Below are 27,993 nucleotides of genomic sequence, written 5' to 3'. Positions count from 1 at the left end.
CCATTTTCCCGCTACACAAAATACGAAAATTTATTTCCCAGCAGGGAAGCGTCAATGGTTTTGGAGGGTTTGGGTTGGCCTTTGTTTACATTCTTCACCGTTTCTCACTAAACTTAGCAGCAGCACACAACAAAGGGCCAGCAGTTAGGGTTTTTGTTTTTCCCTTCCCCGTTTTTCAGCACAGTAACGCATGTACTTTCTTTATCATTCGATGCGCTTTTTTGTTGTTGTTTCAACATGGTTTCGCTTTCGCCCACCGATGGACGCTTTATGTGCATTTTATCCATGCATTTGCATGCAATGTGCATCCGATGCTTTCCGATGAAAAATGCAACGAATGCAGGGCTGTGTGATGGATAGATGCGGTTCGAACCGTTCGATCTGGACATGCTTTCGCTCTCGTTCGAAAACAATTTTACATGCAGCTACTGCATCGAGCTTTGGACGGGTCATGCTAATTAACACACGTTGGTTGGTGAGGGTGGGCGAGTTACATCTCGCCGGGCAAGACGAGAAGCCGTTAGAGAGATGCCGCATTTGCTGAATGGGAAATGGGGTGAAAAAATAGGTGTCAAACGATTGAGAGGTGATTATAAGGTGTGTTTTTCCCCCTTTCGCCTATTTCAAGTGTACTCAATCATTGAAAGTGAACACCCCTCGAGCACATTGTTGATCGCTAGCGCAGGCCAATCACCTGTGTTGGGACATGATTAATAGGCCATTTTGGTAGGCGCAATTTTAGTGCAAAAGTGCGATGTATAATTAAAGTTAAGTAAAGCAATGCAAAGTAACCAACGAAATACTGCTTAACTAGTATACTTTCAAGTTTTTTTTTAAAGGAATTGCGGTTCACAATAGAATAATGTTTGTTTTACCTATGACGCTACATATAGTAACTATTAGTATTTAGAAATGGTTATATTTATAATTTCTTTACTAAACATAAAATAAATCTGATAAATCTTTGATGTGAAATAAGATAAATTTATAAATTTTGCTAATTTTCCCAAAAAAAGCTAAAGCTTATCAATTAATTTATATATTTTTCTTTAGTTTTTCATTATTTTTTATTCTTATTTATTTAAAGCATTATTTGAGTGAAAATAAAACTTATTTCAACAAATTCGCATTCAAATAAATCAATTTATAAAATTTGGCGAAATTTTCCCAAAAAAAAGCTAAGGCTATAGGAAATTGGCAAAATTATAAAAAAAAATTGGGAAATGTCCACAAGATGAGATTTTTCTGAATCACTTTCGCAAACGCGACAATTGCCAAGCGTTTAGTGACGGGCTGAGACTTATGTTTCTCCAGAGCCAACCAGAAGAAAACATTGATAAATGATAAAAAAAATGTGTTATAGATATAACCAAAGATTAATTTTATTAAATAAAAACATAAATAGTCTCCACCTTATGACTACACACTTTTTTCGCCCTGACACAAAAACTTTCTTCAAAACTTTCATACGGTGCAGTAAAATTGGAACCGCAAAACCGAAAATTGATCAATTGTCTAGCTACAGGCAATAATACTAAATGATCCGAACAGAAAATAAATAATAACCAGCCTTCCTCCTCCGTTCCTAGGGTGAGGGGGTGGTGGGCTCGTTAAACATATCAGTTTAAACTTTAATGCCACAATTGTGGCCCGAGAAAGTTACTTACAGCGGGGTTTTTTTTTCTTTCCTTTTTCCCAACGTCAATCGAAAGGCTCTGCTCCGTATGTAACGGTGATACGTTCATCACTCCCAGTTCCAAATGGGGTGCGAGTCGATTGCGAGCAATGTACCCGAAAAACCGTGCCAAAAACCGTGTGTCGGTACGTGTACCACACATAATTGAGTTACTTTACCGCGGAACACAATTTTTATGATGACGCACACGTACGCACGCACAGCCGCGTATCGAAACGAAGGTTAAGCTCGTTCCCATCCGGTTTGTTTTTTACTCCACACTGTGCCAGGTTCCCATTTTTATAGCTGTGTTAAAAACATTTCTCCCAAAAACCACAATCCATAAGCAGCGTGAAGTTCGTTCCGCTCATCCACCGTTTCATGGTCGGTAGGGAATGGGGTTATTATTTTCTTCCAGATGTTATCGCCATTTTTTCCCCCATTTTCTTTTTCTGCCTTATTGTTTACTTGCAATAAATGTGGGAGTATAACGTGACCGCGAGTGACAGGATAATGTTTGGGAGTCGTATTTTTCCGCGTCGCAATCACTTTAATCTGTCACGCTCGTAAAAACGGTTCGTGCAACTTCTTCAGTTTTGCGCCAATCAGTTTAGAAGGAAAAAAATGCTTCATGTTAGAAGAAACCTACCAAATTACTCCACCAAACGTCTACTACTCCTCGCAGGAGGTCTTAGATAACTTACCACCTTCACATAAATGACCGACCCGCTGGGGTAGTTGCTAGCAGCAGTAGTAGTCCATCAAGCGACTATGCGTGTGTGTATGTGTTTTTTCGTTTACTTTTCAATTCAAGCACCTGCTGGAAATTATGAATCAAACGAAAAACTCCCTTCCCCACCGAACTGGGTCAACGGGCGCTCCCCGCATGGATCGTTTTTGTAGGAAAATTCCTTCACCATCGAAAGCACGGGGGCACACTAATCAGTCAAGCAACAGATCAGTTAGTGTCTAAACGCTTTCAAACCACACAGAAACGATATGTTGACACATGTGCTCAGTTCGCGTCCTCGAAAGGAAAGTGAAGGTGAAACGCACCTCAAACCATTATGACACACATTTCTCAATCTCTCTCTCTCTCTCTCTCTCTTTCTCTACCGAGACGTAGTATGATTTACATTTTGATCGAAGGCGATTAGTGCCACCAAAGGTACGGGTTTCGACCGTTTCGCGCAATTAAAACTTTTACCCCTTCCGCCATTTTGGTTTAGCACCATCACTAAGGTACTATAATTGAAAGCATAGTCACCACCACCTGTGTGGCATTTGTGCGGCATTCCATCAAGAAGGGTGACACACCAAAAGGGAGTAGGTAAACTCTTGTTAACATGTATTTGTTTTTTTTTTTGGGAATGAATGGAAAAAAAATCATGTTCAACAACCATGTATGCGATGAAGATCATATTTGAAACCTTAGCTAAATTTAAAATTTTAGAACATATGGTTTTAATAAATATTTATTTATTAACTATTAAACATTGTTTCAATAAATCAAAAACATGTGTTCTATTTTTTCACGTTTCGTCTAGCACCGGTCAAATTCTTGAGCCAAGCCTCCGATTGCTTGCATGAATGAATGATGCAAGCCAACCCATTCTGTTTTCTGTAAAATCAATGAAACACTTGCCACTCGCTGTTTGTGGTGCAACCGTGCAGGCTAAAGTGCAGCCAGCCAGCTTGTTTATTTGATCAGCCAGAAGCACAAACGACCAACAAAACTTCAGTCGACATTACACACAGAAAAACAAAACCAAAAGCATCAACACCATTTGGTGTAACGTGTGGCCGTGTGGCTTGTTTTTTTTTAGTTTTTGTACTTCTTCTCCGCACTGCACCATTACAATCGTGGCACGTGGAATTTATCTGACCGCGCGTATGGGATGGTAAAAGTTTCGCGTACGCTCGATGAGTTTTGCTCTTTGCCCATCCAGCCTCGTGACTGTGCGATTTATTTCAATCACGTTTCGATCCAGTACGATTGATCGATGCATTGCGATGGGAAATGGGTGCCGAAGAGACAAAAAGTGCATTCACTCTGCGTCTGGTTTGACCACCCAGATGAGTGGTGCAGACGAGCATCGGAATGGAAACGTTTAAATCCTTTCGTTTTTAAGGGATCCCGAGTTTAGAATTTGATTCAGTTTTTTTATGGAAAGAGTAAATTGGAAATTTAAAGTTATTTGAAAAAAAATTTGTTAGTTTTAGAATAAAATTTCGTGAGAAAACGTTTGCTGAGCCAAACTTTAAATCAGTTACATCAATCGCCACACTTTACATTTCTTTCGCATTCCCCGAAACCCCGAAAGGCTTTTCCACTGTCAGCACACAAAAGAATTACATCAGAGAAAATAGAGGGCCACCCATTGCTCAACCACAGCAGGTTTCGGCTAATTGCAGCACTGCCACTTTGTCACGATTCATCAAGCCTTCATCAATGGAAATCGTGGCTTTAGTGGGCGATTATTCCGTGGGTTTTTTTCTGTGTGTGTTTGTTGTTCACTTATTTTCGGGAAGGAAAAAAAGGCTTATTTGGAAATGTGCCACTTCTATGTATATCTTCCCGCTTGTTTTTCAACCGCTTTTTAAAAAAACAAACCCATTCTATCCCGATTGCACAAACACGACCAAAAAATGACCCACGCTTTTCTGGCTTTCCAAGGTTTGTATCCTCCGGAGGAAATGTTAACTCGACGGATTACCGAATGCAACGTGATCGGAAAGTCTGAGGCAAGATTTCGCTAGAAGCTTACTCTCTCTATCTATCTATCTCTTCCTATCTCTCTCTCTTTTTTTCTCTTTTTCCTCCACTCATGAAAAAGCTTTCAGTCAGTGTTGTTTTTGAGCTCCGGGAAAATCCACCCGGAACGAGGGGTAAAAGCAACCCTCCGGTCACGGTCACGAGCCGAAGTCGGAACGAAGGAATCGTATTAAAATGCAGATTTTTCCCCTAGCGCTCGGTGTGAACGCCGCCAGCTGGAGCGCACGTTTTCATTAGATTTACTATGTGGACAGAGTTTTAAATGAGATTCCGCCTGGGATCTGAACGCAGTGGGTTTTCTTTTTGGCGCATTGAAGAGTGCTTACGAATTTTCCACGCAAAATAGAACAAACAAAAGTGAAAGATTTTCCCGTGGAAAAAATGGCGCGCTATTCTCTCCACAGTTCTTGTAAATTCTAGCTGCTCGGTTGGTGAATCAACGAGAGAAACATTTGTTGAGTTCATTACACACAAAAGATCTGTGTAATGAAGTTTTACGTTTAACAAGCGAACGGTTTCGAACAAATAATTTCCGAAACCGAAAAAGAGCTCATTATTAATTACCCTTATTCAAAACAGGCGTAAAATCGTAACTCCACTTGCTTTTACACGATAAACACACATTAGGGACCCCTTTTTTTGACGATGATAAATGACAGCCACCGTACAAATAATGCTTCGATTATGAAGTTGCGTCAAACAATAACTCTTCCAGCCGTTGTCCAGTTGCTCAACAGGTTCCAGCGAACCAAAAACAGCTCTAATCAACCCCCCATCAGGTCGAAAAGGAAAAAAAGTAAACCCTAAACCTCAACGTGGTGAAGCAAATGTTCAACTTTCCCTTTCGTTTTGATACCCGCTGAACGCCAACAAACCATTTTCTGCATTCGATAGGCGTGTGACACCCAGGACGGCTTGCGCACAGAAATAACAAGAAAAATTAAACACTCGTCCCAGCCCCAGTTCAACCGTCATTTTCCGCCAGATTATGGCAAATTAAAATCGCTTTCACGACAAATTGCTGTTTGCGGCTAAGCCTCTACGTGTACACATGTCCTTGGTTTCGTTTAAGTAGAAGTAAAATATAAAGCTGTTTAGCCTGGTTTCATCCGGTTCCGGCTGTCTGGGGAGAAATCCTCCGCACAATAATTTTCTCTCTATTTAGCTTTGAAAAATTGTCCAAAAAAAAACCCACTCACACACAAGAAATTCACTATTCAATTATTTTCTATGGCTATGGCATGTAACACTCTGAAGCCCGGCTTCGTATGAGTGTGGTACAGCTTACACTCAAATTCACACCGCTAATCAGCAAGCAGTCGACGCTTTTCAATGCTTCGGGCGTTTGATTAATCAGATCACTTCCTGTCACGAGGGACTGCCAACCGCTGCCATCACTTCATACAAAGATTAGCTTCGAGCTGCAACTGGCCACAGGTGATTAGTTCACGCTTTCCATGCTGCTTCCTAAGAGACCCTTCCGTACGCCCACACTACCTTATAGCGCCTTGCTAATGATTTCACTGGAATTTTCCTTCCTTCGCCCTAATTCCTGTGACCAAACATTGGAGGCGGATTTGCTCACGAGCGCTTCGGTACGGTTGCTCCCACCGGTGACACCCAATCGGCGTGACCACGTGGGTCGGCGTGGTTCATGACCCTAGGGGAATGATTATGCCTGCCCACCAGGAAGACCCCCGCCGCATTGTGTGTCCGGCATAGCGAGCGTTGGAAGTGATTTATAATTACGTTATTGTTTGGTAAACAAACAGAACAAAAGCAGCGAAAGGTGTGCAAGGCGTGGCCCACGAAACGGTGGGAAATGCGTGAATGTGACGACCCCCAAAACCAGATGCTGCTCGTGGGTCCACATGGCCCGGTAATGAAGCAACACGGAACGCTACTTTAAACGAAACTTTTTTCTGCAGATGAAAAATTACACTCCCGAAATCAGGAGAAAAAATACATACGGACCTTGGCTCATTGAACCGTACGGTTCAATCCTGAGGTTGACTGACGAGTAGCGAAAAAAAGCAGCAAAATTGTGTCCTGTTTTGGCGAGTGCACATTTGGTTGATTGATTTATGTGCCAATGCCGTAACGTTGTTCCGACAATATCCTGTCTCGAAAACGAGAGAATGATCGTGTAATAGCATTACGTTTCGTTGCTCTTTTGCTCTTCAATCCCGGCCTAGACCTGGAAGATAAATTGTACCATCTTTTTGTGCTTTGTTTATCTAATTTCATTCTTTTCTTCTCTTCCATCTCTTCCAGGTAACGTAACTGTGTACATTGATTGAGGATTTGCTATTTACTGAGACAACAGAGCCAAAGTAAGCAAGTACGAAACGACCTGTCTCTGTGTATTTGTCCTGATTCTTTTTAAATATACTTTTATCCAACGAAGTCAATGATTTTAGTATCCCAGTATACCAATAAAAGTTGGTCAATATTAGGTTTTTTAATAAACACAATGTTACACGGAGATAAAATATAGGCCAAAAATATCAAAAACTGTTTTTGTTTCTAAAACATACCTAAAGAATATGTCATGATTGAGCGCACACAAAAATATCCCTGCACGCAGCTCCTAATAGATATTTTGCCATTAGTCCCACCATGTCAAAGAAAAGAGTTGTATTAAATTGATTGTTGGGCACTACTATAATGCCATGACTGACCTGTGTCTACCAGCTAGAACAATGTGATACACAAATCTTTTCTTTATCTGGCAAGTTGTTGCAAGTATCCGACCTTGTACCTGATCCCCATGGTCTTCAAATTCGTCAAAGTTTAATCTACTCATTCCATATTTTTTATATGAAACTTACTAAAGGAAAATCTTTACTGATGCTTTTGAACTGGTTATTTCTATATTTGCCAGATCTACAGATTCCCATTTTACATGTTGGAATTCATGAAACAATTTTTTTTTCTACGTCAGTTCTACTAATTACGATAAATTCCAATCGTCTGACAAATAAACTACCTACCAATCTCATTTTCACTCAAACCTCATTTCAATAGAACAAACTATAACATTTAATTACTTCTCAGGTTCAATTGACACATTCTTAAAAATGGTCATATTTTTCCCTAACCCTCATTTTCGAAGCCTTTGCGAGCGAACTTGGACCGGGTACTTGGTTCAAGATGAATATCGGTGCAATAAACATGACACATATATCATTACTGCAAAATCAACAACAACCGTTCAACGCTTTGCAAAGCCCATTCCGTCACGTTACATACATCCAACGCAGGGTGAAATGATCGTTTCTTTCCTACACCTTACATCACCATGGAAAAAGGGAGAATATATGATAGAAGAAAAAAACCTGCGACCCAGGTCCAGCATTCAAACATGATACCAAAAAATCGATGACATGCTGCAACTGTAGCATATATTGCATCGTTTTCCTATTTTTTTTCTCAACCCCCGTTTCAACTTCTTGCTGACAGGTGATAATCAACATGTTGGCGATTAAAATAGACAGCAGTTACCGTGGGAGTGATTTAAAATTTATGGACCTATTCCTCACTGTAAGCGATACCGGGGCAATATTTTCGGAAAAGGGGAGAAAATACTGGAAAGAATGTTTCACCTTTCACCAAACCGTGACGTGTACACCGTCATCGATGCCAAAAATGGTGGTTAATAAACTTTAATTGATAGATAAATTTAATGCCATTTTTGCTCGTGCTATCATTTCTCAATCAAATGCGACACTCACGCGAATGGGTGACGATCAGGTGTGTGGTTTTGTATGGTGTGTAAAGGAAGCCTTCGTCACCTTCGTCACCTGTGTCACGTTAGTTTACGATTTTGTGTGGACAGTTTTCGAAACATACTGTGGCACATAACCAGTAGCAACCGGGCAGACAGAGTCACAACTTGAATCTTGTAACACCTCAATTACAACCTTCGTTCGCGGGTGCGAAACCATAGGAACGAAATGAACCAAAACCAGATCGCAGGACATATTTCTGTTCGCTGCTATTTCGGTGTGCTGCTAACACGACCGAACCACGTCACCAAACTGGAATGTACGTGCGTTTCACATTTATGTGTGTGTGTGTGCGACTTTTTGTTTTGTCATGTCTGTTTGATTAATTAAAATGTCTGCATCTAATGAGAATTGGCTCAATTAGCGCGACGTGACTCCATTTGCGCCGGGTACAAGTTGTGCAAGTGTGTGCCACCCCAAAAAAAAACCGCACACAATTTGCCTTTCGGAGCTTTTTCGGTGCTAACGAGAACGAGCGAAAACCGTACAAACGTCACATTGAGTTTACAATTTGGTGGCAACATTCCTGCTAATCATTTAATGCAGTTTCCTGACGATGTTAGCAGTTTTTAAAAACCGATCGTTCACAAAGGATCGTACCTTGTAATGGGAGCATGCCCAGCACCATAAACCATAACTCGTTAGCCATTTTCTTGTTCTGCGTGCGTGCGACACAACGGTAAAGCTGTGCGATGAAAATAAGATGGTGAAGCAAAAAAAAAAAACAACAAACTACAATTTATCTTAACCTTGCCAAATCAATCGAAACGCGACGCTCACGCCACACCAAATGTATAAAGGTGAATTTCCTGTGCACACCACTTTCCAAAAGCGAGCATTAATTGGTTTCCAATTGGCAGCAGCAAGTCACCCGCAATGGCTTTATTTGTGCGCGCTTTATTATTAGTGCAAACGACACATGCAGTTTCCTTCAGTGGTTTAAAAAGCGTGCGTGACGATTTGATACCAGCTTTAGGTAGAATTTACAACAACAAAATACACACATTTAACTTTATGCCTCAATTATTTGCCCATTGCAAAGGCGCATTTCTATAGAAACTATGGCAAAACCAAATTATACGGCACACCGTCAATGTCTTCACAATATAAACAAGGCGGTATAAGAATAGAATGTGTCCATTTGCACGCAGAATAGCATCGAGCAGGAAAATGTCTAGTGTCTTGTGTAAATTATTTCCAAGCACGAAAGCAACCCGCTTGACGATGGGCAATTTTCCCTGAACGCTTATTGAGCTAAATTGACCCACTTCGGTCGGGTAGCCGGTAATATACAATGTACTAATCGATCAGTAATTAGAATAAGGGTTGCTCTCTACTTACCCTCCACCGGGGTGGGTTGTAACCTTCATTGGGAAAGCAAAAAAAAAAAAACAAGAACCACAACCCATTTGCTCTGATAGAGTGTTTAAAGTGCTAGCCATTGATGAAAATGAATGGTAACGGGTTGGTTTTCAATATAACGCCCTTCACTAAACCGGTTCAATAGTTTTGATGTTTCTGCTTTGCTTTTACTTGCAGGTGGAGTTATTTAGGATTTTTTCTTATGTAACGCCTAGAATTAGTTATAACACGGTACACTATTACGGGCAAGGTAGTATGAGTCACCTTCGTGCCGAAGGAAATAAGAAGTGGGTGAATTAAGCGATGGAACCGGTCCTGTTCAAGTCCTTTGAATTTGCATGTACGATTCCCTTTCATTTCGGGTAAAGTCTCCCCAATGGGAGGTACCGTACAACCTCAAGGACGGATCAACACGAGTGGAATGCATTGAGTGGAATTCCTAATTGTTACCGTCGTTACCGCTGTTTGTTGTTTTTTTTTCGCACCGTTTAACACCACTCTTTAGGAAGCAACACGACTGTTCATTATTTATTCCACCTTCCGGCCTTAGGGGGGGTATCACATGCGATCGATGTGTCAACGTGCGTTTTGTGAGGTTAGTCCCGCTCTATAAAACGTTGACCAGATGGTAAAGAATTGTTGGTTGGTGCCACTTTTAGATACAGATTTGCTCGAGCAGTGTCTTGCGAATAGTTGGACCCCTACCGTTTGCTGCATTGCGGACAAGAATATCTGGCGGACATTAGAACTGTCATGTCACACGAACGGCGGTGACGTTTAAACAATCTCCTGAATGTCAGTTGCGTGAAACGCTACCATTAGTGACCACAGCAAAAACCACTTTCCGTTTTAGCTCACGAAAAGAATGCTCTACTGGGGGCCTATTTTGTTTAAAGGTATCTGTGGGGTCCTTCCCAACAAAAGTGTCTTTCGAAGTGATAAAGTAGCCTGTATGGAGTTACTATAAAACATTCTTCAACTGTCAACCTGTCGGAACTCTAACTTTTGTGTAATCCTTCACTAACAACCAGCCCAGACTTGTCGTTAATGAGACTTCTCATCCGGTACTGACCTGTATTAATTTCCTCCTAAATGCATACGAGCTTACTTAACCATCTCCGTAACGTACCGTTCAGCGTTACATTATCCTACGTTACGTTAATAAGCTCACAATTTTTTTTATTCACTTTCCTACGGCGCTTGCATCATACCGGCTGTGTAGTATAGTGTTCCATAATTTCTCTATGGCACAAAAACTCCTGCATACCACATCCTGGAATTTCTACAGCTCATCCGATTTGTGGTCGACCACCTAGTGGGACGTAACGTCACCATGCTGGAACCAAACATCCTTCCTGTATCGTTTCATCGATCGATTCAATCAACTTGGATGGAGCAGAAAAACAAACGAAAAAAAAAACAACCATATTCCCAACGTCAATCATCGTCTTGAGCTGGTGATTGGTTTCATGTTCATACCCTTTTGTCCCACTCGCCTCAAGACCCAGATCGCCTCAACCATTCATCCGGTCGGCCGGTGCATTCGTCACAACAAAATTGCTGCAAAACGGAACGAGCTTTTTTTCCCTGCAACCATTGCTGCTGTAAGGGTTTGTAATTAGTAGATACCAAAACAGTATACCGAAGCATAGACGATTTTTTGTCCAGTTTGGTACGATTGCACATTTGGACGATGGTTTGGTTGCGTCGAAAGATTCGAGATCCGAACCCGGGTACCACACCATCTAAGGGGATTTAATGCCGGCTTTATAGCCATTTTTGGATCCACACTATGTGGCATGCTTTTACAGTTAATTAACCATTGCCTAGAGAGGTGCAATCATGCAACTGGTGCGATATCTTTAGTGTTTTATGGTGCTAGAACTATCATGCGTTAGAAATGTTTTTTTTATTGATGATGACTTGCATATCAATTTTGAGGAGCTGATTATGTTTTATTATTTGTTATATTTTTTATAAGAAATTTGTTTATATAAAAAAAATAGTTATTATAAATAATTATAATAATAAGTAATAAATCATGCACGAACTACGGTAGCATCGTTAAATCCAAAGTAATTTCTTCAAGTAAAAGGAAATAGTTTGAAAACGGATTGATTATGAATTAAAATTTATAAATAGCTTTCCTGAAAATTGCTTAACAATTCTAGTGAAATTATATATAATAACTATAATTCACGCAATAAACAGATTATAAACTTTAACTGCAGTTTTAAACGTTTTGATTTAAATTTAAAAATTGCATTACCGTTTAAAAGTGCAATTTTGAAAAGCTTTATTACATCCGCACATGTTTTTCTTTCTTAAAAGGTCATTCCCGGTAGGAAATGCACACCTTCCTGTACGGAGGTTTAATTTAACCTATAAATTTAACCGAAAATTTGCCTTGCCTTTTTTTGCGCCGGTGCATAAAGCCCTGGTACCAGGTGCACTCACGATCGATCACACCCAGGGAAGAAGTCGTGCAATTATTTAGTGCCACCAGCATGTCCCTGCACGTTCCGTTTCTCCGAATAAATACGAACGGCCTTCAGGGGGGTGGGGGCAGGGCGAAAGCTGCCTACAAAATGAAAGCCCGCACACCGAGGTGCAATGGAAAATCTATGCAAAAACGATGCAAAAGCAACCAACCCACGGTGTAGCTGCCGCACGCACAAATCGCGTGCAGTAGGAAGAAAATTTACGAACGCGGGCACGAGTGCGATGGTGGAGTGCATAAAAATAAGGCCATAAATTATGGGGTGGCCCATTGAAAAAGGATGGGGTTGGGGGTGTGTGGTGGAAGAACCTGGCTGCGAATGCGGCTGCAAATGAGCTGCATAGAAAGCAAAACGAACTGCATGCGTGCCGTTTCTTGTGAAGTTGTTTTCTCTTTCATGCTCGTTGTGATGTGCGTGAATGTTTGCGCACAAACGAGGAAGATCGTGAAGCAACAAGCAGCACACCCAACCCGACAGCTATCTACAGACAACCGAACAACATTGAAAACGAATTTTGCATTGAAATCGTTAATTCAAGGTGTAGGTCAGTGTGAAACAACATCATCACCGCAGAACAGGCGCCCAAAAGGCCGTGAAGGCAACAACGCCCCATTGCGGATGCGTGTTTGGTACGCTTTTTCCCCACCACCCTACACACATTATGTTTTCCTTCGCAAACGCTTTAAGCAGCCCGGCGTTGGTTTAGTGCATCAGTACAGTAGTCTTGGGCAAATACTTACCAACGCACTAGAGAACGATCGGAAGGAGTGAAACGATTTGGAGTGAAGAAAAAACAAAATTTCCGCACCGATTCGATTACTTTCGCTGGCGGGTGGTACACGGTTAGGGAGTAGGAGAAGACCAAAAGGGCTTTCTACAGGGCGCTAGATAACAGAGCTCCGGTCCAGTAAGCAACACCCTTAATGACACACAAGTGTTTGAGTGTGTGCGAGAGCAAATGAAACATGAAGAAAAGGTGAAGATGAATATCGAAACGTACAACGCTATTTAACGAAAACGAATCAAACCGATCCAAACCATCGTGATATGGTGGTCTATGTTGGTGTGGTGCTAAGGAATGGCAAACAAGACACACATACAGAAACACAGAAAATATCGCTTTTCATGGTTAAGGATAAGCGGATCGCTTTAGGTTTGCGAGCGATTACACTCTCGTAAGCTGGTTTTATGCTACCAGTTAGATGCTTAATTGATGATGGTGCCACGCTTTGGACCTCAACCTCGTTGGGAACTGGAAAGGACGGAGAGAGAAAAACCGAAGCTTTCTTTTTGACGCAGCACGCTTTAATCTGATCGTTTAGCCGGTAATTGAATGAATTATGTTTGATCCTTTGGAATGGTTTTTTTCTCTTTTGGGCCATTTACAGATTTTTTCTTAATGTGATTTTAGTAGTTAAAAATTAGTAACGGTAGAATTGTGTTTAGAGTATTACTTCGAAGCTCTTAAAGTGGCTGAATCAAATATTTTCTTTGTAAAATTGTTTTGAAATATCATACGCATTGAAACATAGCCTAATTTTAAAGAATTTCAATACAAGTTCTCTTTCTAGTACCAGATTTTTAGGTTATATTAATAAAAATTATAATTTAGGACAAAATTATAAACGTTAAAAGTTATTCGAGCTGTAGTCTCCAAACTGGTTCAAAAAAAATTTATTTCGTCCGCCGACTATAAACCAATATGGTATTTATAGTTTATTCCTCCTTCTGAAGAAAAGCTAGAGCGTGGTCTTTAAGTGTCTTGAAGAAATTGATACTTTTATCATAAAGTAGCATGAATGAATGATGAATGTCGACCGTTTGAATCGACATAGTCTTGATCATCAGGCAAAAAGTCACTGAGATGTGTTAGTTAGCTAATAAGCTAATAAATTCCTCCTGACGGACCTCAGATGAGACCGATAGAAGTTTTTTGGGCAAAAGTCCTAAAGCAGAAAAGAATTTTCAAGGCCCCAAATTGAGTGACAATTATTCACTAAGGTTAGGCAAAAAATAGAAATAGTACTGAAAGATCGTATGCTTACCTATTAATAAAAATCCCCCAAAATAGAAACAATAACCAAAAGAATTTCCTCACCTTCATCATAGTTAGGTCAAAGTTTAAAGCATTTCCATTCGTGCCATTTAATTTTGTGTTTGACCCTCCAATCATTCCGCGTCCCTTACTTTCATCAAATCAGCAACACAAATCATCATCCCTTTTTTTAACAACTTCTTTCTTTCTAATACCCCTTTTTGCATCGGCGTCAAAACCTTCGCCCATCTATTTAAGCAGCAAAATAATTGATTTTCCCACCGCTGGGTGTTTGAAAAAGCTTCCGCAAAAAAAAGAAAGCAAAAAGTCCCCTCTACACTTCGTGCGCCAACCGCTCGAAACGCACATAAACACTGTCAATCAATCCGGCTCGAAACAAATGCGATGCAATTAGTCAGCGACGCCTCTCATCCGGACAGATGAGTGATTGAAAATTTCCGCATTTTCACCCTCCTCAGAATGACAAACCTCGTCTACTCTGTTGGGTTAGAGCAAAAGAGTTAAACTTTATAACAAATCATTGCCCGGTCGGAAGACACAGTTCCACACCGTTTGTTTCGTGGAGCTATTCCATACGTCACGAGGACATCCCCCATACTATTCCTGCAGCTGTCACTCAACACGGAATGGATACGGTTTTGGTGGTGGTGCTGCTGCTAGTAGCTGCTGATGATGATTCGCTTCGTTACACCGAGCGAGAGGGAAACCACTTATCGTGTCCACATCATGCCACTATTACTCATCTTAAGTACTGCATCTTCCTGGCGTACCTCGTCGCCCAACCGTCGTCTGGCCATCCCCCGCCGCCCAGCGCTTGTAATTTATCAATTATACTTCGATTTACGATCTCGAGAATGTCATCCGCTGCCGGTGTCAGGAAGTAGTGCAGTGCAGCGTACATAATGCATATCAATCGTACGCTACCACAAGATTAGTCGAGTCACAGCCGCTACAATTCAATTAACACAGGGTGGTTTGACCGGTGGCAGCGCTTGACGGGCTAAGGGGGTGGAGACAGATCCGTTTGAACGGCCACAAACGTGCATATGAATGTGCCGATTGCGCGTGTTTATGCAGCACTGACTGATTGTGCATTAATTGTACAAGCGGTGGAGGTGTATGCCTGTTCGAATGCCGACAATGAGCAATGATCGAGCAGAGAATTTTTATTTTCAAAAATGTCAAACACTTACTCAGATCAGGAGATCACTTCACGTCAATGACACGTAAGATCATATCCGGAAATCGATTTTTTTAACTCATTTTCAGCGTCCTCAACATATTTCCCCCTCATGTCGTACCCACCCCATAATTGAAGCGTTAATTGTGTGCATTTCCCCAAATTTAACAACCATAATTATGAAGCAAGTACAAGTACAACAACGCTACTCCGTTTGTGTTACCAACAACTCAAAACAGCGAAAAAGAAAAGACAAATGCATGCATTCTCATTTGCGGTAATTAGTGCGACTCCCTTACAAACGTATGGACGCTTGCGAAGCATTATTGCTGTTGCCACGATTGTGGCCTCATTTTGTGAACAAGCGACGAGAAGAATTGAGTCAACACCTTTGTCTTTAAACTATCCGAAAAGTACCGGGGGTGCCTACGGGTAATTTGCACGAATCCACACACACACACATAGAATTGCACATGTGGCGTGCAGTAATTGTGTGCATTTTGCATTTACTTCAAACCACAAATGCATGCTCAGTCAAATGTTTGACCGACGGAAATCATAATAAGGAGTTGTTCGGTTGGCAACAGGCGTACCTAATAATGGGCTAAAGACACACTTTGCAAAACGTATGACGAAACATACCTCTGCGCATGGTTACGCTTTGGACTGTCTGTGATGGTGGTTAATTTTTTGTTTTGGCAGACCCTTTTTCGGGTAAATGAATTAAGGGCAATAATCTACCAAAAAAACGGTATAAATTGAAACATATTTTTTAGATTTAATTTAGCGTGAAACAAAGCTTAAAGCGAGTATGATTTGATATATTCATAGAAAAATTAAGCTACTTCCTGTGGCCTAACGATTTAAAATGTTTTTACCAACATTTTATTGCTCATATTTATTTTACTGTTTCCGCTGGTAAACATTCAACCTTTAAAATTGCATTACTCAAAACTTTATTTCACCCAAAAACCCCCGGCAATTAAAAAGCGTTGATGGATAAATGAATTGCAAATCCTCACTCACAAAATGGCACCCAATAATTTATAACCACATTACTCGAAATCAACACATTTTTCAACAACGTTCCTAAACTATGAAAATCTAATTTTTGCTACTATTTTTTTTTTGCTCTATCTTTACAGGTGAGAAACACATTGCGAACGGTTCCGGTACCGGATGAGAAACGACCCGAAAACTGCCGCCAAAGAAATACGCATAAATTATTCAACGTCGAGCAGGAAGGGGGGAGGGGAAGGATGATAGACGATAAATCATCATTAAGCATCGTTGTAATGTGATTTAACAATTGCATAAACATGGTGGAAAAATGTACTTCCAACACATAAAAAATGATATGTGTGCGAAGCGATTCGGTTGCGTTCGGAGTGATTAAAGTGTGTAATGAAAGCAGTAAAGTTGTTTATTTATAAATTCTTTCGTAAATCTGTACTATGCGGAAGGTGTTTAAAATTATTCTGTACACGTCTTTGAAATTTATTTTATAGTTTTTGCTGGTTTTAAAATTTTACAACGCAGCTGTAATTCTACAGGAATTTTTTAAAAAATGTACCCTAGAATTGATTTAAAATTCTAAGCATTAGGAAACACAACATGAAAACCTTGAAAACATCTGTGTCTGTAAAAGTATATTTAATACAACTATAAATTCATAAACTAAAGAGCTTTCTGAGGTATTATTTCCAATTCATCAATCCTCCCTTTTTCCCTGCTGCAGCTCTCAAATCACTAAGCTTTAGAGCTTATTAGTGTGAAGTTTATGATGATGATACACGAGCATGAAACGAAAGTCATTAAGCTATCTCGTTTCATGAATAAAAATCTGATGTCCAAGCAGACAACACAACAGAAGAGCCCCAGAAGCATTATAAAACAATCCAAATGAGCTGTTTTTTTTCTATCATCATTTATGACCAATACATTCATATTAGAAGCGAATTTTCCGATAAAATTTAATTACCATTTTAAACGATACTAAAATTAAACAGCATCAAATGGTTACATCAATTGCTGGCACACTCTCGCACCGGTGTGTGCCAGCCGCGGCAAATGGACCTAACACCGAAAAAAAAACCAACCTCCGATTTCGAAATTCCACGCTAAGTAGGTAATTATGCACACTCGTTAAACTGGCGCAACACATTCACACACTATTGCTCCAATTTTGTTGGGTGTTTTTTTTTTTGCTCTCTCTCTCTCCCTCTATTTCTGCTGCACATAAAACCATTTACTACAACCTAGCACTGATCTGTGAGTGCACATTAGCATTATGTGCAGTGAAAAAGCTGCATTTGCGACGCAACCATTTGTAGGGAATAGTTGTTTGGGAAGAAAGAAAAACATTCACATACCTTGGTGCAGACACTGTGATGGAACCAATGCTTCCCAGCTGCTCTTAATGTTTGCCTCATCTTAGTTGTTTATCGCGAGTGAGAAAAATGTAAACAGTACGAGAAAAAGCATTACTTTACTGTGATTATTAGCCATCTTGCCTGCTTAATGACGGTACGCCACGCGTACTAATTGACGGATAGTATCAACGGCAAACACCTCTGGCGGGAAAGTGGGGAACCTATCCCTTGACAGTTAATCGAAATGTCAAAATCAAAAGCACCCGATTAGTGTCCGAAACGGATGGAATGTTTCACTCAATCTAAAGCACACAGGTTTACCCTGTTGGGGGTTAATAGTATTTTTTTTATCTTTGAAGCCTTGGAATGTTTGTGTTTTATTTTTTTCTTTGTCGAACTCACATCACTGGCCTGCACTATTGTGCACCGCATGAGGTGGCCCACTATGGAACACACATTTAATTACATCAATCATCGTCACCGGGTCCCCTGCCGGGTTCTGGTGACAGGAACGTTCAGTAGAAGAACAAAAAAGTTACGATTTCGACTGCATGCAGTGGACGCAATTAAATTAAAAGCACAGCAAAACCGTTCGATCACCCCGGCGATTGGAACAAGCTCAAAAAGCACAAATGAATATGTGTTTAATGAAGAATAGCTCACACTGGTGGGAGTTGTTATCGAAATTTGCGTTTTGTTTTGATTTTGCAGCTAATATTGATAGAGTGTATTACAATTAATAATCGAAAAAGGTAAAACAAATGTAATCAATTTTTACCTGATCTACTTTACATAATGTAGACCGTCAAATCCGTCAAAATAATATAGACAAGACAAAAGTTGTACGATTGTCAATATAAAATAATTTAGTAGAGAGCCTTTCAATAGAAAATTTAGGCAAAGAACTCTCTTCTTCAACGTGTTTTCATTCGAATTTTTTGAATAAAACCTTATTCTGATCTCAATTAATTTTGCTACAGTCAAACAACGAATAAGATATGATCGCACTATTTTATAAAAAAGAAAACTTTTTCCCCAAAAATTACTATAATATTTTCTTTAAAAGCTTAAAATATTAACAAAAAAGGTGAATGTCACGCATAGGTAAATGCACTCAATAGCAATAAATCATAATAGCTTTCAATCAATCCACAACATCCAACGTAAACCGTCAGTTTCATATTACAATAATTGTGTGCCATACATACGAACATTATTGAATTTTTCAATCTACATTTGATTGTGTGATTTTGACACCATCATCAACGGAAAATGATCGCACATCGTAACACAAACAACAACCAAAAAAAACCGTTTGCAATCGCATCCCCGCCACGAACCCAGCTCAATAAATGTATAAAATAAATTTAATTTTCCAACAGAGGATTTTCCAATTTCCCGCACAATACACTGTCCGCGAAATGATAGGTGTACCCAATGTTTCACTCCGCGTTTTAGCAACCTGTACCATTTAGCTGGCGAGGAAGGCAGACATGTGTTTTCTCGTGTGGAAATTCGGTGAAAATCGCTGCACACTCGCTGTTGATCCTTTGTGAAGGACTCAACTCCATTTGAGTGCATTTTGCATGCTACAGACACACACACACACACACATGCAACACCTGAAATTTCAATTCGTGTGCCTTGTTGCAATAGTTTTGGTTGGGGGGCAGAGGGTCAAACACATCTCATGACTCGGTCATATACCGAGCGGAAAAGCGAACATCATCACGAATGATGATCTCTCTCTCTCTCTCTATCTCTCGCAATATTTTTTTTACCTGCGTTAAATGTATTTTTCTTTATTCCATTTATTTGCGGTGAAGATGATTGAGTTATGATTGAAAGGTGCTATTTCTGCGAATCGGTCAATTCGATACGAGCCGTTCCATTTTCCAACCAACCGATCGGCAATGCATCGCCCAATTTTAGTACGGATCAGTCGAATAGGCAAGCAAAAAAAAACAACTCCACCATCATATTTGGACAGAGCTTCTTCTTTTTTTCGCTTTTTGGCAAATCTTTACTGATTTAAGCATAAGCCTCTTGCACGCTTTACGGTTATTCAACATCCATCCACACCGCTGCGGTGCAGCACGCACCGGGGTCTTCCACAGCCGCCCGCAACAAACATCAAATGTAGATCGAAATTTAATTACGTTTCAATCGAAATTTCATTAATTATTACAAGTACTCGTGGCCAGACAGAAAACTGCGCAAAATATCGAAATAACCGCAGCGAAGTCGAACCGCGCACAAATTCTCATTAATTAAGCAACCACTCAGCCCGATCGACAGTACGGTTTGGCAAAAGCGCAAAAAACATTTGTCTGTAACGCAATGTTTGAGCACACATGTCTGGAGTAGGTAATAATTCGTTTTTTTGTATCCCTTTTTAAAGAGACGTATAATTCCCGCGCCATACAATGTGTGCAAATTGTTGTGATCGCGGATGTGCTTTGAATCACTTCCCGGTTTTACAATTTACATAACACATAATGGAGGGGCCGACCTCAAAGGGTCTAAGTTGGGTATCAATCGGTTCACTTTTTTTCTGCAGAGAAGAATTCTTCACCCGGATCGTGTGCGGATCTGAACCCGACTACTCAATCACTCCCAATTAAAACGACCGACCACTTGTACCCGGGCGACCCCATCTGACCCTGGGAACCGCGGAAATGCGTTTCCGAGGTTTGCGATCCCGGGCCGCTTAATTAGACGACACCCTGCCCCGAAGATATCGTTTTCCGGTGTAGTCCCGGAATCCTTGTGGGGGGAGGGGGCGGAATGATCGAGTGCACTTGTGTGGACGCCTTTGAATGTGTGGCGCCCTGATACATTTCGAACCCCTCAATCAAAACCCCTACGAACGCTGGCATGGAATTGATTTACGTTTGACAGGCCAGCTTCTACTTCCTGCATTGTTGCCCTTGCCGATAGCCGAAGCTCGACGTCGTAGAGAAGCAACAAGTAAAAAAATTGCCTCGCGCAAATGAATACAGGCGGGTTGGGGTTTTGCTTGTGCAGGCGGTACCACACAATCGTCAAGTCTGTCATAAAAAAAAACGCAGGGCGCTAGGTGATTGTACCTTCGGCTACGGACAACACATATTTCATTTTCAGCTCACTTTAGTAGTCTTTATTTTTTCACTCCACTATTCACACCGTGCGCATAATTTAAAGTGCTAACGCCTGCGCCCGCACCGTTCACAAATGGGGCTTCCACTGCAATTTGTGTCCGAACCTTCAAGGAAAAGCTTACGGAATTCAATTTATGACCTCAAATTGGATCATTTCCAATTTGCCGAACGTATCAATTACGACGCTTCTTATTTCACGTTTGATTTCAACTCCATCGGCCTGGCAAAGCGAAAACTGTCGTAGAAAATAGTGCTGAAGTTGCAAGCTTTACAAAACTCCTCATTCAAACGGTTTCCGGATGTGAGGACGCATTTAAAAAAAAATAGAGCAAATACTTTACATTGACAACACACAACACTCGTTGCCGAACCTCTCTTTGAAAAGTGTTTGTCTCGCATAATCAGCTGACCCAGGAGAGTTCAATGCGCGAAAAACAAACCCCACTCTGCTGCGCCGCTACCTGCCACCCGATGACGACGCAATGCATTCAGTCAGTTGCATTCAATGGCAGTTGCAGCGGGTACCACACCGCGGTGCCAATTAAATCAATTTCCTGCAATTGCGGTCCGATTACTTCACCTCATCGATCGAAACAGCCCGGTCAGGAATGTGATATTTCTGTGATGCCGCACTGCCATTTTGCCATTTTGCCCTGCCCTCGCCCTCCCTTTCCTCCGGTTTTCCCTTCCCCATCCACACGGTTGTGGTATGTTTTGTTACCCGCGCCACCGTGTGCGCCACAAATTGTGCTAACCGGATCGGGTTTGTTCGCATCGGTAAGCATTTGGTGACGATCGCCAAACATGCCATTGCGTTACAAGTTCGCACGCATCGGTGCATCCTGGTGGCTGTCGAGTGGATCGATTTCACTTAAAAGACTCCGGTATGGTGTTTAATTTCTATCCCGTGTTTTGTGGCTTAACTGTTATGTGTCCATTTAACTGGCCAAACATGTAACACTTGTTAGTACACCGTGGTGTTAGTGTTAGTAATTATGCATGCGGGGTGAATGGAACAATATCGCAAAACAAATAAACACTCGACGTGTTATTTACAATTGAACTTTTTTTGTTGCTGACATGTTTGCTTAATTTATTTGGGTTTTTATGTTTCATTTTTGTTGTTGATAAAAATAAAACATTTGCAATATTTTACGCATAAAATAAATATGGTTTGTTATGCTTAAAGACAAATAATAAAAGCAACATAAAAGCTAAAAAAAATCTCAATTGTTTCAAATTGGTTGTTTGCTATGTTTAAGATGTTTAAATTAATGGTTATAAATTTTAAAGGATAAAAAATGTTGTAGTAAAATTACATTCCAGTGTTGTGTCCAATTGTTAAAGCAAATAAAAGCCATAAAAACAATTCGCAAACAAAAAAGTGGTGAAAATATTTCTTCTCCATTTCCAAAACCGACCCAATCGGCAGAATGGAAATCGTTAAACACCCTCCTAAAGTCCATGCCCCCCCTTCCGATCCTGCCGATCAACGCCAACACACGGCCATTTGCAAGTTGGCACATTTGTGTCCGTCACGCACGCAAACATTTAAACGAGGCTACCGGCATCCCTAACGTTGCATTTATGTTAAACAAACTTCCTTCCGTCGATTGCGACGATGAAAATTGTCGTAAATCAGCAATTCCTGCAATAATAACAGAAGAAGAAAAAAAATGGCCAACCTAATGAACCCACCCGGTGGTTAAGGTCCGTCGATTGGGGGACAAACTTTATCGTCACAGAAAATATTGCAAACGTGGAAGGTTTTACATTTTCCACCGATACAAGCTGATATTGGGAAAACCCCGAACAGGGCTTTAACATTGAAGCAACTTTTGGTAATACTGGCATAAACAAAACCCCCTGCAATAACTATTTGGCTCCAATGGTCTAACAGCAAAGTTTTAAGCCTGTCAATTTATCTTCCGTCCGGGATTGGGTCTCAAAAATCAATCCCAGCTAAACTTTGCCTATTTTGGTGGTAAAGCGCCATTGTGCATTACTGTCCTTGCGATCACAGGAGCGACTGGCAAAGTTTATAATGTTGCCTCCGGTTGTCGATGAAATATCTACCCTGCAAGTTGCATCTGTTGCCTGTTTCTGGCTAAACTAATGCTCAACTTGCAATTTCTGCAGGTGAAATATTGATCCGATGGCGTACGCTCTACGTGCTTTGGTTTTGATGATGGTTCTGGTTGGTGAGCAAACATCATCTACGGTTTGAGGGTAGCAGTTGAAGAATTTCTACATGCTACGGAGAAATATATTTCTAGCAAGTATCCTCTGCGCAATAAATGCAAATGGACGAAAGTGTTCCTAACGATTGGCCGTACCTGTGACTTATGTGCGTCAGACAACTCGGTCCAAAGTGTTCATTTCTCTCGTCCGCTTCTGGGGTTGCTGCAAAACGGATCGTTAGCATAAATTATATCGTCCAGCTTGTGAATATGATCTCGAAAACTCACCCAAAAATTGATATACACCAACCCGCACAGTGCAAGAATAGTGTTGCCAGTTTGACAACATCCAACAAGTAGGACACCGTGGCAACAGTGCCCCAACCAAAGGTCGTCGCATATTGTGCAATTTATTGGTGCGGGAATGACACAACCGTGCCGCGGCACACACAGAGAGAGAACGCCAACGTTGCGTGTTGATGGAAGGTTTTCCGATGAAACATTCGCTCAGGTATCGGGCTGGGCTGTGCGCTACTCCACACTGTGCGCGGTTGCCCTTTTTGCCGGTCCCAGAATGTCTAAAATTTCATCAATTCCACCAAACCAGTACCACCAGCTCACTGAGTAATCTAACGTTCTAACAGCTTCGGGTGGTTGATGGCCAAAAAGGGACAGAGTGGAAGCTATTTCAATGGCAAACATTGACATTTTCCATCCAACCATGCCGTGCAGCAGCTTCGACTTCCTCGATCCAATCCAGAAGATATTGGACCGTGAATCGTGTTCCCTTTACGTGCTGATCCGTACCGATACGCGTGTACGCCAACACCTACACCATTTTGATGCCCTATTCCCCCTTCGCCATTCCCTTTTTTCCCGTTCAACATCGGCCAAAACCTTGGGTGGGTTTTTTTTGGGCACAAAGTATAATTTATCGTCCATACTATGGTTCCGAGTAGACGGTGTTGCTCACCGTAAACCCACCAACAAACCCGAGGAAAGGAATATGTATCCGTAATCGAATCGAAATACGTACGGAACTTTTACGGTTACTGCGATTTTGGTGCTGGGTTAGATTTTTTCTTCTTCTGACGAATCGAGCTGCTCCATACCATCTCTCCCGGTACACGTTGTCGGGTGGGAAAATTCTCGCAAAACGGTTGACCATTGATTGGATGAAAAATGATTCCAATCCAACACCAAATCCGTACCGATCGTTACTGCTGACCTTTCGATCTGGCAGTTCCGTTGCCTTTTACAGGATGTTGGGGTGGAGTGTGTGCTTAATTTTTTTTTTTTTTTCGTTCGAAATTCTTTGTTGGTCCCTCAACACCAATGTTGTACACGGGAACGAATTACTTTAATAGGAGTTTAAGTTTTCGCTCGGTCGACATGATTACCCGTGACTGCTATTACAATGCCTTAAATATCGAACCCAGAAGGGCAAAGCGAAGGTATTAACAATTGGATTTTACTGTATTGCATGTTAAATGTTTGCATCGCTTAAAAAGATTTACATGATTATGCATTGGATTACTGCTTTCATTAAAACGCTTTAATAAGTACTTGAGGGGTGGCCCGGTAATGAATGTGATAAATGGCGCCGGTTCCATCCGACAGGACTGGGTATCAAATCTCATCCGTACCGTCCCCCACAGCAAGGAGTGACTATCCTGCTACGTGGTAAAAATAAGTCTAGTAAGCCAGAAGTGGCCGGCGTGACCTTAAAGGCCGTTAAGCCAAGAAAAAAGAGAGATGAAAGAGATCATATTTTTAGTAAAACATGAAGAAAACTTAAAAAATATGAAAATATAAAGATAAGAAATAAAATGTAGTAGGTGGACCACAACAAAAGCAAATACCTCTTGTATGCAATATCAGTTTCAGACAGTTGCTTCATCTCATGACCAGGAAGCTGCGTACCTCACATCACGCATCGAATGCTGTTTTGCGTCAAAACACGTACAAAGCAAAGCATCAAACACAAGATGGATTTCGCAATGTCAAGGCCTTATGGTACCTTCACCAGCACTCGTACAGCTGAGATGAATGGCTTAGACGAAGCAAATGGCACTCCCCAACAAAATGTCAATTTCAATCGGAGCTACCACATCTTCGCTCAGCTGCAAGCAAGCAAACAAAACAAACAAAAAGGAGCCACACAAAAAAGTGGGTGCCACAATTTCTATCGCGTGCATTTGCCAATAGATCGCGAGTGCGAGTGTTGCATTCCCAGCATGAGGTTGTTGTTATGCAGCTAGTCAATGTGCTGGATTTGTTTCCATTCAGCATTGAGCAGGGTGGGAATCCACTACCATGGTACTGAGACATCCGAACAAACGACTGGTTAGACTAGCACACGTTATGCATGCAGATTGCAGCTTAGAGTGGTTGTGTATGTGTTATTTTTTGGATTGCTAAGACACGTGGGAACTCACAGCTAGCATCGAAACCACTCCGGGTGCATATGTGGGATGCACTTGCATGCGGGCATACATATTGATCAATAAATTCACATGCACGACTCGTCGGACGACTGATGGTGTGAAAGGCAAATCTCTGGCTTTTGTCGTGAATAAATGGGTGCTTTTAGAGCTGTTGGGAAGTTTGCTTTTTTTGTTCCCCAAATACAATGTGCTGCAACACCAACATGGTGACGACATCACGGAAATTTTTTAAAGAGTGCAACTAAATTCAATTTTCCATCTTTCCACCTTTTTCTTCGCAGATGAATCCTTCGGACACGATCAGACACCGGCCTCATCATGGTGGAGTTCACACCTGACGGAGCCACCGAGCAAGAACTTTTACCAGGCGACACATGGTCTGCTGCAAACGCACCCATCCGTGCCGAGCCTGAAACCGGTCGCGGGCCCATCCGCACTGCCCTTGAGCAGCGGTTCCCGCAAGGCGCCGACCGTATCGTCGGCTGCCCTTAACAGTGGCTTTCCGTCCATTGCCAACCCGAACCCACGGTCGCCGTTTCGTCATCTGGACTTTAGCACCAGTGCGACGGCCGAACTACGGCGCAACCCCAGTCTCTCGGCCCCGGACGAGTGTGCGCGTGCCTGTCGTGAGGGAGAACCACCAAGGATTTGCTACTACCACTTCACCGTTGAGTACTACACCGTACTTGGAGCGTAAGTTTAACTGGGACATGGGAATCAAACGTGAAGCCATCATATGAACATTTTTCTCCGTTTTTGTGTTTGCAGAGCCTGCCAGGTTTGCACACCGAACGCTACCAACACCGTCTGGAGCCACTGTCAGTGCGTTCTGGCCGATGGTGTCGAGCGTGGTATCCTCACCGTGAACCGTATGATCCCCGGACCGTCCATCCAGGTGTGCGAGAACGATCGCGTTGTGATCGACGTCGAGAACCACATGGAGGGTATGGAGTTGACGATTCACTGGCACGGTATCTGGCAGCGTGGCACACAGTACTACGACGGTGTACCATTCGTCACACAGTGTCCGATTCAGCAGGGCAACACCTTCCGGTAAGTACATCCCGCTCGATTCTGGATGTTCAGCAACAAAAGGCGATCAAAATCAAAACCATCCTCCCGTTTTGTTTTACCTTCTACCACCAGTTACCAATGGACAGGAAATGCGGGAACACACTTCTGGCATGCACATACCGGTCTGCAGAAGCTGGACGGTCTGTACGGCAGCATCGTCGTACGTCAGCCACCATCGCGCGATCCCAACTCACATCTGTACGATTTCGATCTGACCACGCACATTATGCTGGTAAGCGACTGGCTGCACGAGGACGCCGCTGAGCGTTATCCGGGTCGTCTGGCTGTTAACACCGGTCAGGATCCTGAGTCGCTGCTGATCAACGGTAAGGGTCAGTTCCGTGATCCGAACACCGGCTTCATGACGAACACGCCGCTGGAAATCTTCACCATCACGCCCGGACGTCGGTATCGGTTCCGCATGATCAACGCCTTTGCCTCCGTCTGTCCGGCCCAGGTTACCATCGAGGGACACGCACTCACGGTCATCGCTACCGACGGTGAGCCGGTACATCCGGTGCAAGTTAACACCATTATCTCGTTCTCAGGTAAGCGATTCGTTGTAGTTGAATTTTTGGTAAGACTGTTTTATCCAATTGCTTTGATTTTATAAAGTTTACTACACTTACAAATTAATTAATTAATATTCATAGTGCTGCTACCGCTCGATAGATGGCGAAAATGGAATTAGTAGTGTAGGAAATAGTAATTTATAGCTCTTTATGGCAACAATGAGAAAATGTCTCTTAAAGCAATGCCATTTTAATTCACATGGCCGATGATCAATTTAATCAAATTACATGTGACTAAAAACAATATCCTCTTAAGCACCAAAGGAATGTTTTCTTTGGCTAATAGAGTTTCGTTACCTGCGTGTATACCGTCCATTGAATGTATTCACAATGACTGGCGGCTTCAATGGCGTCAGTTTGTTTGTAATCAATTACTCGTGCCGCACCCTGCCAAATTTCACTCCCCACCAACTGATCCTCCTCCAAAAAACACCCTCCCCTTCAAACACCACCCATATCGAGTGGAAAAGGGCAGTGGGTCATGGAGGCGTTTCATGGAGGGTGCTTCCGTGTTTGACGTCCATTCCGTTTTGGCACTTTTCTTTTCACTACTACTCACGAGTGGTGAGTGCGTGATTTTGGCATTCAGTACACACTCGAATCTTTTGAAGATGGAAGGGTCTTAAAAATTCATTGCTAGAAGAAATAAAAAGCTCCCCTCAGCAAGCAGCTCACTGTCAAGGTGAATGGCATAGCTGGGAACGCTTGATTCGACCTTTACCGGACCGTACCAAATTACTAGCCACTAGGTAAGGGTGGATTCGATGGGATTGGTCGTATGAAACGCTATGTTGCTTGTTATTTTATCTTTTTTCTTTTTTTTTGTAAATTTTTTCACCATAGAGTACATATACTGAGTCACGATTTTGT

The 27,993-nt window shown here is 41.7% G+C and overlaps 1 protein-coding gene across 2 annotated transcripts in view; it reads left to right on the top strand.

Moving 5' to 3' along the window:
• The window catches only part of LOC125769069 (uncharacterized), an 81,773-nt gene that overhangs the window by 39,100 nt on the left and 14,680 nt on the right, over positions 1-27,993 (top strand). For both annotated transcript variants that reach the window (XM_049437494.1, XM_049437496.1), the window contains exons 2-4: positions 25,759-26,170; positions 26,246-26,530; positions 26,624-27,099. In XM_049437494.1, coding sequence (XP_049293451.1) covers positions 25,759-26,170; positions 26,246-26,530; positions 26,624-27,099 — 1,173 coding nt within the window. The remainder of the gene's footprint in view (positions 1-25,758; positions 26,171-26,245; positions 26,531-26,623; positions 27,100-27,993) is intronic.

The sequence above is a fragment of the Anopheles funestus genome, chromosome 3RL (assembly GCF_943734845.2).
Source record: "Anopheles funestus chromosome 3RL, idAnoFuneDA-416_04, whole genome shotgun sequence".
NCBI classification, from domain to species: domain Eukaryota; kingdom Metazoa; phylum Arthropoda; class Insecta; order Diptera; family Culicidae; genus Anopheles; species Anopheles funestus.
The sequence above is the reverse complement of the archived record's forward strand: the minus strand, read 5'-3'. Positions and strand labels throughout refer to the sequence as shown.